Source organism: Acanthaster planci, linkage group LG05 (genome assembly GCF_054643075.1).
Source record: "Acanthaster planci isolate LZ-2023a linkage group LG05, COTS_SCS, whole genome shotgun sequence".
Lineage (NCBI taxonomy): Eukaryota > Metazoa > Echinodermata > Asteroidea > Valvatida > Acanthasteridae > Acanthaster > Acanthaster planci.
Genome location: NC_141781.1, coordinates 9,411,753 through 9,430,299, shown reverse-complemented (window position 1 = coordinate 9,430,299; position 18,547 = coordinate 9,411,753). Strand labels below are relative to the sequence as shown.

Here is an 18,547-nt window from a genome sequence, read left to right as displayed (position 1 = left end):
GCGCATAGACCAAACACTGTGTCTACAGTGCCGTTTCACGTGTGTGTGTGTTTTTTTTTCTGGGGTTGTTTGTTGAAAACTAAAATAACAGCCAACTGTTAAGTATAGACATATATTTGGGGCAAATTGTACAATAAAAAGCAACATAATTATCCATTACTATTGTGCGTATAAAGTCAAAACTGTTTTGCAGGAGTGCATCGTAGACGATACACCATAAAAATGGATGTGTTTCATTAATTTTAAGGGCTCATTTTGGTACAGAAACAACTTACGTTGTCCATCATGCTGTTTTCATGCACAGCAACTATAGGGAAATGTTGAATGGTCAGTACCTTTGCCAGTTTTTTACTTGAGTTCGAAAAGGGACATACTTCACTATGTAATTGTGACTTTTTGCCGTGCCATTTTGTAACTCCGAATTCCGATATTAAACTTATGGCCAATGAGGCACGGATTAACTAAAATGACAACATTATAAGTTTCAGTCAGATCACAATTAAAATATAACGTGGGTTACCGTGGGAGGGGGGGGGAATTGGCTATGCACCTTTTGTGACAACAATGGGGTGAAGCTAAAAGCTTTACCGATTTGACATTCATTGTAATTTCGATGTCATGTTCTGTTGTAGAAATTCCCGCAACTATAGGTATTGTTCGTTTCTTTTGAGTTTATTTCGCCATTTTCCTGCTTCGTTTTTTCGGGCAGACCTGTCAAGCCAGTGATGGATCAACCGTTCACAGGAGAGAGTGGCAGTTGCAACACATTTTTAGTCGTTGGGAAATTCTAAAAATTCTTCAAAATCACCTTCAGTTTTTTTTTTGCTTATCACAAAAAAGTGGGGTGGGGGATAATTTACTAGCCTAAAAGTGTGTGGGGGATATATACCCCCCCCCTGGATTTTCTCCCTCTGAGGAAGACTCACTTTTCTGGTAGCTGTTAAGACGGCATTAAGAGCTTCACTGAGTTTCTCCCGTATTTAATGCACGCGAGATACGACTGCGCGTCACACCCATTCCGTTGACCGTTTGCTATGCTTCACTGGTTACACCACTTCCCGCGCTGCGTGTGGCCTTCACCACCGTGCACCGTTAAAAACCACGCACTGGGCATATGGGAACTGATGCGGAAGCGAAGTTCCTGGAGTCGACCTATTTGGCACACAGTGCAGTGCATGTAATGCAACGACGAAAAGAAGGGTGCGTGGGCTGCTAAAAAGGTCGATTTTCAGTTGGTAAGTAGGCCTAGGGCCCAAAGGGTGGAGAATGACACTGATCTGTGGGCTCTAGAACTGTCACTGTGCTAACGTTTGCAAACTCCATCGAGGCCTAGTACATAGTACTAGTGGATGTCCAGCACGGGGCGTGCTGACGCCGAGCGAGGCCCGGCCACAAGCATTTTGCTGTTAAAAGCCACCCGTAAACAGGGCCCCACGCTACGCATGCTCCTTCGTCAGCGATGAGTGTATGCCTACCACTACCAGGAGCTCTTTGAAAGGATTGCTCCATATTCGAAGCGCCCTGATTACAGGTCTAGAAGCCCCCTACTTCATGCTGATCACTGACTGATCACTGATCAGTCGGATTATTGAGCATGAACCAACGATTTCGCCCCGTAAGGCCTGCCCACTGTTGCCTACATAACATTGCTAGCTAGGCCAGCATTTAGTTTGCCTGTAGATCTGGTGCAGTTTTTTCTCCTCCCGGTTTTGTGGTTTGCCTTGCCTCCCTGGCTGTGCTACATACAATCCATTACGTAATGAAGACTAGTAATGACCTGGGCTAGGTGCAACATACATGTCCATTACGTAATGAAGACCAACCTGGGCTAGTCGGCTCGTAACTTAAGAACTAGAAAAAGTTAATGTTACCCTTCCTGGCCAGGCACAACCACAGTGTGCAAAGTTGCTGGTCAATGCAGAGGTGTTTGTTAAAAGCATGAATGATGTAAATTGAATTCCTTGCTACAATGTTCTTTAGCATTTCCAGGCATTGAGCAGGCATGCACTATTCAGCAAGCGTGCATTTTTTATGCATTCTCTTTTACTGTTTAAGCATTTAATATTGATGGTGTTCTTTGAATGTGCTTTATGTTGTAAAATATAAGCCAGTTTCTCATCCCACCCGCTTCCTTTTCTCTGCCTGATATCTGACTTACAGTCTTTAGTGCAAGTCCCTACATGACCGTACATTTTCTTGGTCAGACATCTGGCAATTTCAGTGCATTTCTGTATAGCACTGAATAGCCCGAAACAGGATGTTTTCATTGGCTGAGGTAACCCCTGTCCCTTTCCTTTCCAATGGGGTGCTGTTCTGAGATAACAAAGTTCCATACAGACATCACATTTCCCTTAACAGTGGTTTACTAGCCCTCAGAAAGTGAAAACATGTCGTAAGACGTAGGGAGGAATGAGAACTACTAGTTGTGAAAACAGTCGGAACACAAATCTTAGCAGTGTGTTTTACCATGACTTTATTCAACAACCACAACTGAGGAGGTTACGATGTACTGCTAATGGAGTAGAGCAGGATACTAAAGTGCATGTACAGTGAATACTGTTGAACTATTAAAAGTAAGTAATGTCGAATCATCCATGAGACAGGGCTTATGTACAAGTGCAGTTAAAAATAGGATGTAGTTGAAGTGAGAAAACTTCAGAAAGGAAGTCCAAGTTATGCATCTGGATTTGATTCTCAGAATGATGACAACTGAATGAGTAACATCTTAGAATAGTAATCCTGATAACTTCTAAAACACTGAGAAAACTTTATAAGTCAATGACAGCATAACTTGGGTACGCATGTGGGCTTAGCAAGGTCACATACTCTGTAGGCGTAAACAATATGCGCATGGTGTACAGTACATCCGTGTGGGTGTATAGGCTGGGTGTGCGCTTGTACAAGGAAAAGGAATGAGTAATGCATCTAGAAAACTTGTCATTAGGGCAAATACTGGAAATAAGAAGTTCTTAGAGTTATACAGGTAGAAATATACATCAAAAATTGAAGTTATTGTTCAGAAAATGCTACAAAGTCAAGTTTAGCGAGGAAATATTGAAGCTTTTACTTAAAAGAAACACTTGGATTTTTTAGGCCAGTCTCATAGGGTTTGTGCGCGTGGCGGCAAGTTATATCTGTGGATCAGTTTGTTTCACGTAGGTCTGGATTTCGATCAATGATCCCATTGCTGGTTCGTTCTGTCCACTCATGCAGGTTTCGGTGTCAGTGAACCAATGATGGATCACCGATCATGATACGGATCCACGTGAAATGAACAGGCCCTATGTATGGAACTTTTTCCAAGACAACCATCTTTGGAATGATACAACAGTTCTTATTTCATTTCATCCATAGCGTTAGAATTTAGCTGTGGGATTTCTTTGTTAGTTTCACAAATTTCAGAATAGATGTGATACGGACTTACCACTTGCAAAGCCATAGTGTGTTAGGCCTTGTTGCACCTTCACAATTTATTCTTGGCAGTCGTATGAAATTCACATTCAAATGATGACCGACTTTTGTGATGATGTCGCTACTCGGAGATAATGATTTTTTCTTTTCAGTAGACGGGTATTTCATGCTGATTTAGACTTGCAGTGCACAGAAGGTTCCATGACCACCGTTGCTCCGTTGTGACCAAGTCATTCCTAAAGATGTCCACAGAAAGAGGATGAGTTCTTGAGTTGGAGGCGTCAATTGATGCTGTAAATTGAGATCAAATTTCACATTTTCATCTTTTCATGTTAATAGCGCTCAACCCTTCGGAGTTCGAGGAGTCTGACGTAATTTCTGTCAAAATGGAACTGATTTCCCATTTTCTTGCAGATGTTGCCTTCCCATTGTGTCAGAGGCCCAGCTTGTCCATTTTTGCCACCATGGGCTCCGAAGAACTGCAGACGGATTTCATGACGATGACCCGCTTCATGTTGGAGGAGCAGTCTCGGTGTGAAGGGGCGACAGGTGAGCTGACACAGCTCCTTAACTCTCTCATGACTGCCATCAAGGCCATCTCTTCCGCCGTCAGAAAAGCTGGCATCTCCAAACTGTGAGTACAGTGATGTAACTAACATGTCTAGTGGGCATCTGTTGAGACCATCACAAGACAGCTTTTGCTTAGTTACACAAGAGACACCTTACACCAATGCACTATTTTCAATGGATAAGAAGGGCACAAAGGAACCAGTCCATTCAAGACTAGAGATGGTGGTTGCAATGCAAAAGCTTGCCCGGAATCACGAAGTATAGCAACAGCATCTTTAGTCTGGGAAATTCAAATTGTGTGTATGTTCAGTGAGATAACTCAGTGTGCCATCCAAAAGGCTCAATCACAAGATCATTCACAAGTAATAAGTGACCAGAGACAAAGGAATGAATTACAGCAGCGCATTCAAACAGCTTGTAACTTGAGGTCCTGGGTTGGCCTTTTGATGGTCCTCAGGGTCTGGACTACCCCCTCCCCCTGTATCCCCATATGAAATTTTGAAATGTTCGTGACCTTTTACAAGGTAGAGATCATTTGACTGTTGTAGTTGTGTGAGTCTCAGGGTATGGGTGAGGCTCGGCCAGAGTTGTACATGAAGAATTGGTTGACTTTTGGAATTCAAAAGGTAGAGGTAGGGGCGAGTAAAATCTGCCTCTGGGCCAACCGTTCCTATTCCTTCTCTTGCACTTTTGAGTTTCACGTCTTTTAACAGATCTCACACAGTGGAAATCACTGGGCTCTGTGCAGATAAGAGTTTTATACGTGTGGCCAGTGTGGAGTGTGGCCAACGCACTGCAGTCACTGGTTTGCACCCAGAGTAATTACAAACGGTCCGAATATGGAGTTTTTAAATGCAGAGGCAATCAAGTGTTATCTCGGCCCCTCCTTGGCACCAGTGAGGATATTGGAGGAGATCAGTGGCCATGATAAAACTTCACCGTCTTTAAAGAAAAAGCATAAAAGTGACCTCCTCCCTTTATTCAAAAATGGCAGATGAGAAAAATTTTTTTATTTTTTACATGGCTCAAAACTCATTTGATACTTTTATTCACCCTACAACTTAAAACCCAATGAGGTATTTTTTTGTTTAACCTTTTACTGCAGCTTTGGAATAGCTGGCTCTACCAACGTGACTGGCGATGAACAGAAGAAACTGGACGTTCTATCCAATGATCTCTTCATCAACGCCCTCAAGTCCTCCTTCACTGCCTGCGCCCTGATCTCAGAGGAGGACGAAGACATGATTGTGGTTGACCCCGATCGGGCCGGCAAGTACATCGTGGCCTTTGACCCGCTTGACGGGTCATCCAACATTGACTGCTTGGTGTCCATCGGCTCTATTTTTGCAATCTGGAAGAAGGTGAGAAACTCTTTATTTTGTGTACAGACTCACGGTTGTACCTGTAGTCTAGATGCATATGGTACAAGACGCCTTAAAGGGGGCATGTCACGTGAGTAGTGTTTCCCAAATGTTTCAACTAAAACTTTTCTGCAAGTGGTTCACCTACCAAAAACATTTCACATGTGCAAATAAGCATGCAGGCTGTTGTTTGACCAAAACAATAGCGCACATCATGTTCTTTCAAAGGTAATCCCATTTATAGGCAGAAGCAGGCAGAACAAAATGTATCTGTTAGTTCTGACATTAAATGATCTGGTACCGATACATCAGCCCCCTTGATACTAAGCGGGAATAGTTTCTTCCCATAGGCTTCTCCAGGTCCAGTCACCTCGGCAGATATCTTGGTGTCTGGGCAGAGCCTGGTGGCCGCTGGGTATGCACTGTATGGTAGCGCTACCATGATGGTACTGACCACCGGATGCGGGGTCAATGGATTCATGCTTGATCCGGTAAGCCCCAAGACACACCAAATTAAAGCTGATTTCCTCATCTTTCATTTATCCTTACAAATTTTAGTGGCTTAACCTATGACTGTTGTAGATACTTCTTTCCAGATATGATCACCCCTAAAACTATTTGTGAAATCTTTTGCCATTTGGAAAATTGCAATGAAATAACAACAAGGCTCTTGTCTTCAGTACTCATCCACCCTTGTTCTGTTGCAGGCTATCGGTGAGTTTGTCCTGACGGACCGCCTCATACAAGTGAAGACGCGTGGCAAGATCTACAGCATCAACGAAGGCTATGCAGCTCTCTGGGACCCAGTGGTCACAGAGTACATCAAACAGAAGAAGTTCCCCGAGGTAGGCATGAGGGGATTGAAAAACAGGAAATGAAAAACACAGAACGAGGAAGGATTTGTGCTAATAGTTCACAGAGCTTGTATGCGAATACATGAAGTAATATTGGCTTATGGGGGATTTACACCTGTGCATTTGAAGGACTGTTGTTAAGTAAAGTTTGAGAAGGTAAACGTTATGCCTTTGCTGGAGAATTTAAGAATGCTTGCAAAGTAATCTGAAGCATTTATTTGTTAATCTATTTGTAGTCTGGTTTTTTTTTGCTAAAGCAAAGATGGTAACATTGTGAAAAAACATTCACATAGAACTTTACAATGAAAGAACATTTTAGCACCATGTGCTTGCCCTCTTACTGTTTTGCCAAGAACTTTAACCTGTCATGTGCAGTCCCTGCATCATAAAAACAGCTTTTGCTATTGTTTTAATCACTAGACTAGCTGCAAGTCCTTTTAGATTCAACCACACCTTTAAATATTCTTACAAATATAATGTACGGTACTTCAAGTAACCTCACTTCAGTATTTGTATTTATCGGACCTCTCCTAAACAGGACGGTCAGAAGGCATACAATGCCCGCTACATCGGGTCCATGGTGGCTGATGTCCATCGCACCCTGGTCTATGGTGGAATCTTCTTATACCCTGGGAACAAGAACAGCCCCAATGGAAAGGTGAAAAAAAAAGCATAGAGTTGTCCATATCAGTCCAGGTAACATGGTAGCGTGCTGAAGTATATGGTCAAGCAGTAAGGGTGGTTGGACACCTGCACTAATAGGCCTTTTATGTAAGTTTGAGACCCCCCAATAAACTTCATGACCATTTTATGAAGCCCACATATCTAGTAATACATTCACTGTAGGCCCTGTTACTAGTTTCATTGCAACATAGAACAAAAGTTTGCAGGTGTTGTGTGCATCCGTCCAGCCTCAGGGTATACTCATAGGAAATGAAAGGCTTTGGTATTGTAAATTGAATATACTGGCATCACTGAGAACACAAGAAGTACGCTGCTGACAGTGTTGAGGACGTGCATCTGTAAATTGCTCATGTTCAAATAGACAACTTAAAAGTACCTTTTAAATATTCATGCATAGGTACAATGCTTGGCAAATGGGAATGCCCTGTGAAATTATGCACGGCAGTCAACATGTTAAGACCATCAGAAGACCCCACAAGACCCACACTAGACCTCCAGTCTGAATTTAGGTCACAAGCCATTTAAATGAGCCGCAATAAAAGCACTCCTTAGTCCTTGTTCACCATGTTACTTGTGAAAGGTCTTGTGACTGGTCTTGTGCATGGTTGTGTATCTGATCTTGCATCTAGTCTTGTGGTGGTCTCGACTACAGTGCTGTCTCCCTGCATCCACCCACAGATTCGCCTGCTGTATGAGGCCAACCCCATGGCATTCATCATGGAGCAAGCCGGGGGATTGGCCACAACGGGGACCAAGGACATCCTGTCCATCCAGCCTGGCCAGATCCACCAGCGCTGCCCTGTCATCATGGGCTCGGAGGAGGACGTCCGAGACTTCCTGGCCGTGGCTAAGAAACACAGGAAGCAGGAGAAAGAGGGCAAGTGAAGCAGACGATTGGAGGATGATGAAATGTGAGATTAATAGTTGGCATAGATCAAGATTCTAATTTTTGGATTGTGGTAGTGGGGTGCAAAAGGGTGCCAGGCAAGGTTGCCACCAGGAAGGGGATAGACCTGTTAGTAAGCTCTTATTAACAGCAAACTGACAAACCATAAACAGTGGAAGACAAGCCAGTTCCAAGATATTTTCCAGCAAATAGGTTATTTTTATCCCTTTACCTCCTTTCTTTTTTGTCTCTTCCCCATTTCCTTGTTTTTGGGGAATTTTTTCTTTTTACCTACCAATTTTATTTTTCTGAGAGGGAAGGTGGCCAGCCCTCTTTTCCCCGTGTGATCCACATGGTGCCAGGATTGTATTGTAGGAGGATAACGACAGTGCAGAGATGGCAAAGATTGAATGGGGTTGGTAAAATTACACCAGAGGGGATCTTTATGTTATTGGTTTCATTGGTTTCTGGGTAAATTGTAGACTCCACTGTGTCACACGTCTTCTTGCTCCTACAAACCATGCACAAACCGCACACAAATGTTTATTGTCAGGGGGGAAGGCAGAAGGTAGGCTTTGTGCCCCATTTAAGGGAGATACATATACATCATGATCAGTATTTGATCAGATTTGATCAGTATTTGGCAGTGAGCAAAAATCAGCAATGTAGATTGCATGATATTTTGCGCGGTAACCAGCGAAAGTTTACCATGGTGGACAAACAGCTGTGCTTATCAGATCCACAGAATAAGCCATTTGCGAGTTAAATTTGAATAAAATCTGGTGCACTGAGTTGTCTGACTGCACAAAACATTGTGATTTAAATTCCCCAGACTAAAGACACTGTTGCTATACCTCGTGATTCGGGGCAAGCTTTTGCATAGCGACCACCATCTCTGGAATGGACTGGTTCCTTTGTGCCCTTCTTATCCATTGAGAGCAGTGTATTGTTGTGAGGCATCTCTTACGTAACTAAGCAAAAGCTTGCCCCTAATCACGATGTATAGCAACACTGGTTTTAGTAAGGAGAATTCGATTTGTTATGTTCACGTTAATTTAAAGCACTCAGTGTACCAGATTTGGGTCAAAGGCTTATTGCCCTTTCTTGATATCCAACGGGGAAAAGAATGACTGGTGTCTTCCCACTGTTATCATATTTTGTAGCATTGCTCCCTTTTTCTGCCATATTCGTCTTCACACAATCCACCCCTTCCGAATGGCATGTGCATGTTGAATATGGGCGATTCACAATAGTGCACCACCAAGAGTTTGCAACACTGTGGCCAATCATAATGCACTAAATTTGTTGACCCTTTCCAAACGTGCATTGGGTCAACCATTTTGCACATTGTGATTGGCCAACGTGTTGCAAACTTTTGGTGGGGCACTATTGCGAAATGGCCGTATTGTTTGTCAGATTAACAACAGTCCTCCGTCCACCTGTTGGAGGACTGTTAAGGTTAATTAACAGATTATGTCAAATGGAGGGCAGTACTTTAACCAGTCTTTCTCAATGAGATTCTCTTCCAATAAGCTTTTCTATTTCAGCTGTTTTAGCTTAGATATAAATAAACATGCTAGAGTATATTTCATAAATATATATAAAGGAAGTTTCTACTAGAGTATTTTTTTATTTCTTTATCATTCAGGTGATATTTAATGATGGAAAGTAGGGAAGAAAAACGTGTCAGATTTATCAACTTTTGCAAATGAAATGTTATACATGTACATTAACAAGAGTACTGTCTAGTCTTTCTCACAGAAGCACAATTTCAATAGAGCTATTTTCATTTTTTCCTTGAGATATAAAAGAAATATGAAAATACTCCCATAAATATCTTTTTTACTGAAATTTCTATTGCGGTATTTTTGTATTTTTCTACCAGTTTTTGGATTATGTCAGATCAGGGATTGACATTATACACTCGGTATGTAGTCTGGTAATGACTGGAGATAATATGAGGATAGGTTTTGTTACAGCAGTCTGGCAATTTTGTAGTTAAAAATCATGAGACAAGATTTACCGGTTCCCCCGAGAGAATTTCAACCAGGCATGAACATCGGGTACAGTGCATATTAAACTCAGTCCCTTAAATGGAATGGTAAACCTACAGCAATGCCAGACTTTATAGCGAAATGACAAAAGTTCTCATATCCATTGGATTGCCTTGAAAATTTTCCTGCCAGAAATGTTTCAGCGGTGGTGCTATTTCCAGTTTGAATATTTTCATTCAGTTCTTGATAATAGGTACGACAGGTACTGACTACCGGTTATACGTTGTCCATTTTACATCGAGGTATCTCATATTTGTCTAGTTTTAAAGAGTTTGCTATTATGGTTTTAAAGGCAGATTAAAACGCACATTAATATGATTACAAATAAATCTGTTGGCGTTCCGTCTTAATTTAACCAGTGAACGTCTTTGTGAAGTGTTTCTTTATGGTAAGATTGATTAAATATGAATGGATGGAATCAGATAAGTTTGATTACCCGATTCCCCTAATAACAGCGGCCCTGGTAACTTAACCGCTTATTACTACATAATATCTTTTTGCATTACGCATGATTTAGCCCCCAAAATGCCTGGGAAAAATGACGACAGAGGCGAGCTAGTCACGCGAATAAGGGACACCAAGCAGAATGGAACCTGTGTGGTTTATTTTCTTGCTTATGTAATTGCAATGCAATTAGCAATGTTGTTTTAGCGGAGACCCAAACCGAAGAAAATCGGAGCAACAGAGTTTCACTGAAAGGCCAATTATATCGTCGTTTTCCCCAATTACCGCAATCTGAACTATCAACACAACTTTGAAAGCCTTATTGTGTGACTCGTTTAGTAAATAGTAGCTGTTGATTGATCATGCAGTTGCAATATTGCCCTAATTTGAACTCCGTCGCCAACATGGGGGGGGGCACAGTACTAGCTGGTGGGCACATAACTTTAACGCTTATGGTTTTGCTGATGGGGGCTTTGTTGACGGACCCGCCTAATTTGTTCTTAATAATCCGCTGTCCAAGGTTACATACTCCGTGTTGTTTAGGGTTAATTGTAATCACAGGTATGGCCCTAATTTGGTCTTGATTAACTGTCTAAGGCTGCATACGCCGTGTCGTTTCGGTTCAATTATAATTATATCATTATGGCCGATGCCTTCTGGGTTTTCTCCTGTCGATGATGTCATAAAATCCTCTCCTGATGCGTTGAGCAGGTGCTTCTTTCAAATCTCCATGTCATCTGAAGATAAAGCTTGAAAAGTGACGTCGCAAATAATGAAAGTGCCCCACTTACCTATTGCTTTGGCAATTTTAGCCGGATTTCTTCCTTTATGTCTGTCTGGGGAGATAACCTCACATTCCAACCGCTCCTGTAAGATTTTTATTGGCAATTCTACAATGTCCACGTACGCCCCTGTCGACGCCTACGTCTTAAAAAATCACGTTGGGTCTATCCAGCGTCTTCCTTCTCCAAAGGCGTGCTTTTTAGCGTGTCTGATCGTCCATTCGCGCCACGGAACGGCGAGATGTAAGTCCGTGAATTACTACTATCAAGACGGCAGTCAGCTCTGCGAGCTGAACAACGTGGATAGCAGGGATTGGCCGAAGGATCTCATCGCTCAGGAAGGCACTGTGTTCCTGGAAGTCAGCGATGACAAGGTGAGGCCGACAAAACAAAATTCACAATGAGTGCCCTGAGCTTCATGACTGAAGTTATTCGAATCTGATTCTTCATTGGTTTAGGAAATCTCTCTTCCCCAATGATCCCGAGAAAGCCAGTTAAATTGTCGGGCACAGGTTGGGGTGGAAAAGTTAGTATATATACTAGGCTTAGTACGAGTCAATACATATACACGTCCTATATAGTGACATTTTCTTATTCAGTTACCCGAGCTTGCTGAAAACTTCGTTGATGAAAATTTCTCCCAACACAACGAATTATGGTAGAAAACTTATTTTCAACGAAATAGCACATTATATTGTACTGTGCTAGGTCTTTACAAAGTTTAGGCTGACGGCAATGCCGGTGACATTTGGTGCGGGGCTCATAAATAAAAGGAAAATGGAAAGAAAAACACGAAGAGAGGGGAAGTCGACAGCGACAAGAAACTACTTTATTTTACGCTACCTAAAAAGCTCTTGTTTTCTTGTCTTGTTTCCACAGACCTCGCCGACTTCGTTTGTTTCATGTGCTGATCTCAAAAGACGAGGTTATCAGACTAATGGTTCCCACATCGTTGATCCTGATGGGCCAGGCCAAGGAGTAACACCTTCAGAGGTCAAATGTGATATGAGTACAGGTGAGTTCCAACACTAGTGGATCAACCCACTGGGAGGAGGAACAGACTTGGACAGTGTTATTTCCAGGCGCTTGTGTCGCTTAGGGTTGGTATTCCTCTCCAAATGGGATGCTTGAGTGCAGTGATCAGTATACCGACTCACAGCTGTGTCTTAAAAGATTGATAATCCTCCGACCTTTGAGAGAGATTTTGCTATATAGGACAGGGCTGGATTATTCTACAGACCAGACACTGTGCATGTGGCCTAAAAATTCAGGAGCCTGCGAAAAATCTAAGGTCCACAGAGACACCACCGTGTGAGGGGCTCTATCAACAATTACCATCGCCATGAAATTGCTACTGGTGCGAATGACGGAAGAGGGCCTACGGAAAACTGTTGCCTAGTGTCTATATACGCAACACTTGATCCGGCCTTGCTACAGGATCGAAACGTCAAGCCCTGTCAAACTTTTTCAGTTATAGGGTTTGCTATTTTGACGTCACAGTCGTGTTTTTCCTACAAGTGGATGCTAAAACTATGGTTGGCCGTCGTTACAAAACTAGAAAATAATACACAAAGTGTTACAAATCCTACGCAGTTATAAGAATGCAGGAAATAATACAAGTACTACTAAATAAAATACAATGCTATTTAAAATCAATGAGACAAATGTCGATTTGGAACGAATTGGGAGGTAAAATTGAAAATCAACCAAAAGGTGATATTTCTACAAAATTATTGCCGCCCATACATGTTCTGGGAAAAATGAGAGTGTGTTAAGCCGCGGACATAGTTTGCAAACATTTTGCAGCAGTGGATGTTTGACATTTCAAGTCTGATTAATTTAAGCGATTAATATGATTGATTTTTTGTACTAGGTGCCACCATTTTGCAGCACGATAGTGAGGCAAGACAGCTTGTTCACGGCTGCGAGGCTGCAGGTTGCTGGATTCATGACGTCACATACTACCAGCCGATGGAGTTTGTCGTTGCCCTCATCAACGCGTCTTCTTGGTGCCAGCAATTCATCCAATACGAGTGCTTCAGTTCCGTGCTTTGGCGAAGGAGTGGGGAACCTATTGGTTGGGCTGTGTCACGTGACAACGGTCGGCTGGCCAATTGGGGTGGAGTAGCGACAGGCACGGAAGGCTGTCAGTGCCAATTCACGGAAGGTTTGTTCACCTTTTCGTGAAATCACTTTTCAAACACTCGTCGCTGTGAAAACACATCAAAACAAGCTAGAGATAAAGACTTCTCAAGCTAAGAAAGTAGAATCCCATGACTTTTCCAGTCCAATGACAATGTTGAAATTGCAAAACAGGTTAATTTAACATGCGGCACACCTCTTCAGCCTGTTGCCATTAGCAAACGAATTTGTCCGTTTCTCCAATATTTTCAGCGCATTAAAGCACATTTCTCCTCCACTTCCATCACGGGTAAGTTTTTTCCTGCAGCCAAAAATAACTGATGTAACCGTGTGACCGACCCATAAGTAGGTTAGAAAGGCAATGATTACTACAGCAAAGTTGCTCCTAACTTCTGCGGACTTTCACTGTTAAAGCTGTTGAAAAATGCTACTCAGTGAATCGTACAGCTGCGGCGCCAGCACATTGCTGCGCGTGGTTCCAGATACACGTACCACATTGGGCAATCCCATAGACATGTGGGCAATCCACACCCTGAGTTGAAGTGCACCCCCAACCGGCGAAAGAAAGACCGACTGGTACGAATTTTCCCAATCTGGTTCTTGCTCGCATTCGGCGTGCACGCGAAGACCATACATTCCAGCACAAAAAGTTAGTTGCGCATGCTCAGCGTGCCCAGCGCCAAACGTGCATAACTTGCGCGCCTATGCGGAAAGTTCGTACCATTCGCTCTTCGCATGCTGCCGCCATTATGCATGCAGAGCCTCAATCTGGCAGCTTTACACAATTGATATGGCTAGTTCAGTGATTCGCGTGATGTTTGTTAGTAATTTTGGGCGTGCTGCATATATTCGTTTAGGCCCACCATGCAATTGGACAATATTTCAACAAGCTGCGTTGACGCGATTTTGACGCGATTGTACAAACTGCCAGATCGAGGCTCTGCGTGCCAGTGGCGGAAGCATGCAATGAGCAGTGGCTCTATACTTCGTACCTAAGGAGTGTCAATTTCATTAAAAACACACGCCCTCTTTTGTTCCCGATCGGAGAGGACAGTCAAACCGACAAATTTAATGAGCGCGCTAGTCCTATCTTTAATAGGGCAGTTCTTTTGTTCACAGGGAAGTCTTGCATCCTTAAGCTTTATGCATAATCACTGGCCCGTAAGATGGCAAGCATGCAAACCTTCTACGGAGGATTTTCAGTCATGTGATTCTTGACAGTCAGCGTTCAGTTAACACAGTACATATGCGCGGAAACGCGCGACTTTGACGCCATTTCACAATTCTGACGCATGTGAAAATGCTAATAGAAATGCACAGATGATTTGAAAATGCACGCACCTCCATGGGCATGGTACCAGTACGCTTCCTGAATTGCCTTTGCCCGTCACGTCACGTGAAAACCTCTGTCCACTCCGAGCAGGAACAAGAGAGGGCGTGTTTTTGTTACTCACACCGCATAGGCGCGCGTTTATAATGAGAGTGGCGCGTTTGGTCGAGTTCGGGCGGCCTGTTCTTAACACAGGTCTCCTGTTCTCGCGCTCGAACGGTGGGAAGAGGACTCAAGAACACTGTTCTCTTCGTCAGGGTTTTACAAGAACACACGGAAAAACTCGTGAGATTTTGATTTTTGAACAGTTGCAAACATGGCAAAAATAGAGTGATGGCTTACAAAGCCAGAGATAATAGGAAACTTTGCAAAAGTAACATTAACTATTCTTCATAACACAGAAATGAATGTTCCTGTTTAAACAGAAAAGAATTCAGCCCAGTTATCCAAACATTAGCTCTCGAATAACGTACCCTACATGGACGCCGCCATGGGCATGTTGCTTGTGACTAACTACCAGCAATAACCGGTTGTACGTTCCCAGCGTTTGAGCGGCCGACCCAAGAACAACAAATCGAGCTGTTCGTGAACATACGAGAACAAGCCGCCTGAACTCAGCCCTCGCGTGCGTAACCAATTTATTGTCTTTGCGTACACGCAGAACGCGTGCAAGAACCCGCTTGGAAAACCTACAACCACCTGTCGTTCTTTTGCCGCTTGGGGTGCACTTCAACTCGGAGCGGATTGAGACAAATTAAACAGACCCGTGAAGCTTTTTTGTTTTACGTACTTATGTATATGCGCACTTTTCTTTGCTGTATATATTGATTTCAAATAGATTATATTGAAAAGTAATCATTTTCACTCCAGTGGCGTAACTACTGGGGGAGGACGTGCCCCACAGTGACCCCCTGTGAATAATCCCCGTTGAAATGCTGCAGCTCATTTTCTTGTGGTGCCCCCTTGAAAAAATGATTGCACCCGCGGGTGTCCCCCTCGGACGTTTAGCCCTGGTTGTGCCACTGTTTCACATGCACACGATACCAATGAACAAACTCTTATCATTCACAAACCGTATCTGACTCGCATATTTCCTCATTCAGAGTGCCCAGGACGTAAATGCAATTGCGACGCCAACGACGATGAATGGCGCTCAGATGAGGGATTCCTGACCGATTCTACCAAACTTCCCATCGTTCGCTTACAGTTCGGCGACGTTGGGGGATATCGAGAGAATGGCTACGTAACGCTGGGGCCGCTAACTTGTTTCGGGCTTGGCGAAGATGACTATGAACTTTAGTCTTGTGCCGTTTACCTAAACAAGAGGGGTGTCTGAAGTTTTCCAGAACGACTGTTAAGTACATACTAGTTTCGACCAAAGATTACTTAGCGCCGCGTAGCGGCGCAAGATTGGTAATTCTGCCATAAAGGTGTTATCGCAATGGGCGCCGTTCGAGTGTGAACGTTAGTGTGTGTGCGTCCTGTCGTGGCGCCTGCGCCTGCGCATTAACATGCACTGCGCAGGCGTAGTCCAACCAGAATGGCGCCCATGTGATAATAACGTTTTACGCGTATTCATGGCAAGTTCCCCATCTTGCGCCGCTACGCGGCGCTATACGATCTTTGGTTTCGACCTTCAGGCAGGCCCATTGATGAGAGAAACATTAGCATTGCTGGGTCAAGGTACGAGATCCAGACAGAAGAGATGGTCTTATGTCCTGTGTACATGTACAAGCTGAAAATGCCTTTAAACAGTAAAAGTGCGGGGGCCAGTCTATTTTAGTGCCGGTAGCGGCCAGAGTTACGTGCTATTACAGGTATACGTGCATGTAGTCACAATCAAAGGTCGTGTCGCGCCGAAGGAGCAAAATGGATAACTCTGCCCAAAAGATGTAATCGCCGTAGGCGCCGCCATTTGAGCCAGCTGTACGCCTGCACGGTTCACGGTAATGCGCAGGCGCACCAGGTGTACGTGCCTGCCGTGGTCATTGATCTGTATATAGATCAGTAGCCGTGGTGCCTGCGCCTGCGCATTAATGTGCATTGCGCAGGTGTATCGCTTGCTGAAATGGCGCCTACGCGATTACAACGTTTTACGTGTATTCACGGTGAAGTTCTCCATCTTTGGTCACGATGGACATCGTGCGTTATCGTACATCATTTCCAGAAAAAGTGTGGGGGGGGGGGGAAGCCACGTGGCCGCACAACTTTTGGAGCCAGTTCCTGACCAGAAACCGCAGACCTGTTTTTGGCCTTAAGCCTGAAAAACACTCCTCCAGGATACCATCACGTTACTGGCCTAACCCCAGAAAGGTACACAACTCTACTATGTGCCTTTTTTACCCATGTTTCAGCGAGGATAGGAAAGGTCAATTTTTTACTTCAATGACTGCATCTTCCGGTCCAAAACACATTTCCTAATCGATGCGTAAGTTCACATGCAGGTCGGTTAGCTCAGTCGGCAGAGCATCGCGCTAATAACGCGAGGGTCGTGGGTTCGAGCCCCACACTGACCAAGACTTTTTTTTTTGCAAACCCCTCTTAAAGATAAATTTCTAACGCAATGGTGCATAAAGGCAGATGAATGCTACTTGTATGATTGGTGTATGAATTGGGTGTCTGGACCAGTGGCATAGCCAATGGGGGCCGTGAAGGAACTCTTGCCACCCCCTCTCTCGAGAAGACCCTGGCGACTTAGCCAAAGGGGGCAAGGGTCAATAACCCCTCCCGTGGGAACTCCCCGAGCCTGGCTACACCATGCACTGGTCTGGACGCGTGTTTTGGATACGCTCTTTGAACATTTGGGTGTCCCAATTTGTTGAGAATTGTTATAAAAAATTTAAAACCTGAAGCCTGCGACAACCTGGACGTCAAGTTTCAAATTTAATGCCATTTTGTGGACACACAACTTTCAGATCCTGTAAGGGTACATCACTGTCTGTTGTGTATTTCATGTACTGGCTCGCTAGGAATGATCAATATTTGATGAGTTTGTCTTCCCGTGCGAAAAAACCACATTACTTAATGGTTATTACGGTACTATCGATAGGTCGGTTAGCTCAGTCGGCAGAGCATCGTGCTAATAACGCGAGGGTCGTGGGTTCGAGCCCCACACTGACCAAGGGTTATCTTTTATCTACCTGCATGTCCCTACGAATTGAAAAAAATCCACCGTGGTGATTCACAAAGGCAGACTCTTCTGTGTTTAAAGATTATTTTGTTTAAGAACGACTTGTTGCGGTGAAATGTGATTAAAGGCGCGTGTTGGTTGCGGGTTACTACATTGTGTGATCTTCAGCAAGTCATCAGCTTATGCATGGTTTTAGTGAGAGCTGGGTGTTTGGGTGCGCCTGGACATTCTTTGACGACATGTATTTTGGACTCCTCGGCTTATGGGAATGTATCCAATGTAAAAGTTAAAAAATTACAGCAAAGTTGACATCCTGTTTTAAATTAAAAATTCATTTTTAGGAAACCCAATTTGTAGTAAATTCAAATCCTGGCCAAACCGTATAAAGGTACAGTGCTATCTGCTAAATTCACTGAGATCCTGACTTAACCCTAGAAAGGTACCGATAGAGTACCCTCTGCTTAATTCAGATCCTGGCTAAACGTTCGAAAGGTACATAAGTATCTGCTGTTTAGCTCATTGAATGAGCTAGTTAAGAGTGGTCGTTACATTTTGCTGATGAGTATAACTTCGTACCTACCCAATATAATAAAACGCATTGCCTATTATGCACAATCGCTGTTTTTGACTCTCTATTACGAGGTCGGTTAGCAGTCGGACGGGCATCGCGCTCATAACGTGAAGGTCTTGGGCTCGAACCCCACACTGACCGTGACCCATTTTCCACCCAATGGGAGCACTGACAGACCCCAAGTAGAATCTTGCACAGCATCAACTGGGACTCGTGCAAACGATAAGCATTTTAATATGGCCAGTGATGCCGTCATCGCTTTTTCCATCAAAATTAGTAGTAGTTTCTTCTGATCACCAACTCCAACCATTATTTCTCAGTGCAAGAA

General features: G+C 43.6%; 2 protein-coding genes, 1 long non-coding RNA gene and 2 other non-coding genes across 7 annotated transcripts; 4 read left to right on the top strand and 1 right to left on the bottom strand.

Moving 5' to 3' along the window:
• The first annotated feature begins 1,071 nt into the window (after positions 1–1,071).
• Positions 1,072–10,175, top strand: LOC110987124 (fructose-1,6-bisphosphatase 1-like). 2 transcript variants are annotated; one of them, XM_022249579.2, is made up of 7 exons: positions 1,072–1,235; positions 3,826–4,045; positions 5,087–5,342; positions 5,693–5,833; positions 6,050–6,187; positions 6,735–6,854; positions 7,559–10,175. In XM_022249579.2, exons 2-7 carry the CDS (start codon positions 3,876–3,878, stop codon positions 7,763–7,765), a joined length of 1,032 nt encoding a protein of 343 aa, XP_022105271.2. In that variant the 5' UTR covers positions 1,072–1,235; positions 3,826–3,875; the 3' UTR covers positions 7,766–10,175. The 2 variants fall into 2 exon arrangements, with proteins under 2 accessions (XP_022105271.2, XP_022105272.2); XM_022249580.2 differs by lacking the exon at positions 1,072–1,235 and adding an exon at positions 3,291–3,704.
• A 647-nt stretch (positions 10,176–10,822) lies between these two features.
• LOC110987112 (contactin-associated protein like 5-3-like) lies at positions 10,823–18,263 on the top strand. The gene is made up of 4 exons (XM_022249559.2): positions 10,823–11,420; positions 11,926–12,061; positions 12,920–13,213; positions 15,622–18,263. Exons 1-4 carry the CDS (start codon positions 11,037–11,039, stop codon positions 15,816–15,818), a joined length of 1,011 nt encoding a protein of 336 aa, XP_022105251.2. The 5' UTR covers positions 10,823–11,036; the 3' UTR covers positions 15,819–18,263.
• LOC147799058 (uncharacterized) lies at positions 11,854–15,521 on the bottom strand. Of its 2 annotated transcripts, none has more exons than XR_015425183.1 (2): positions 14,992–15,521; positions 11,854–13,256 (listed from the first exon to the last, which is right to left on the bottom strand). It is a non-coding gene; the product is annotated as an uncharacterized LOC147799058 (long non-coding RNA). The 2 variants fall into 2 exon arrangements; XR_015425184.1 differs by lacking the exon at positions 14,992–15,521 and adding an exon at positions 13,681–14,058.
• On the top strand, positions 16,962–17,034 carry Trnai-aau (transfer RNA isoleucine (anticodon AAU)). The gene has a single exon. It is a non-coding gene; the product is annotated as a tRNA-Ile (tRNA).
• Positions 17,567–17,639, top strand: Trnai-aau (transfer RNA isoleucine (anticodon AAU)). Its single transcript has one exon. It is a non-coding gene; the product is annotated as a tRNA-Ile (tRNA).
• Positions 18,264–18,547: the final 284 nt, after the last annotated feature.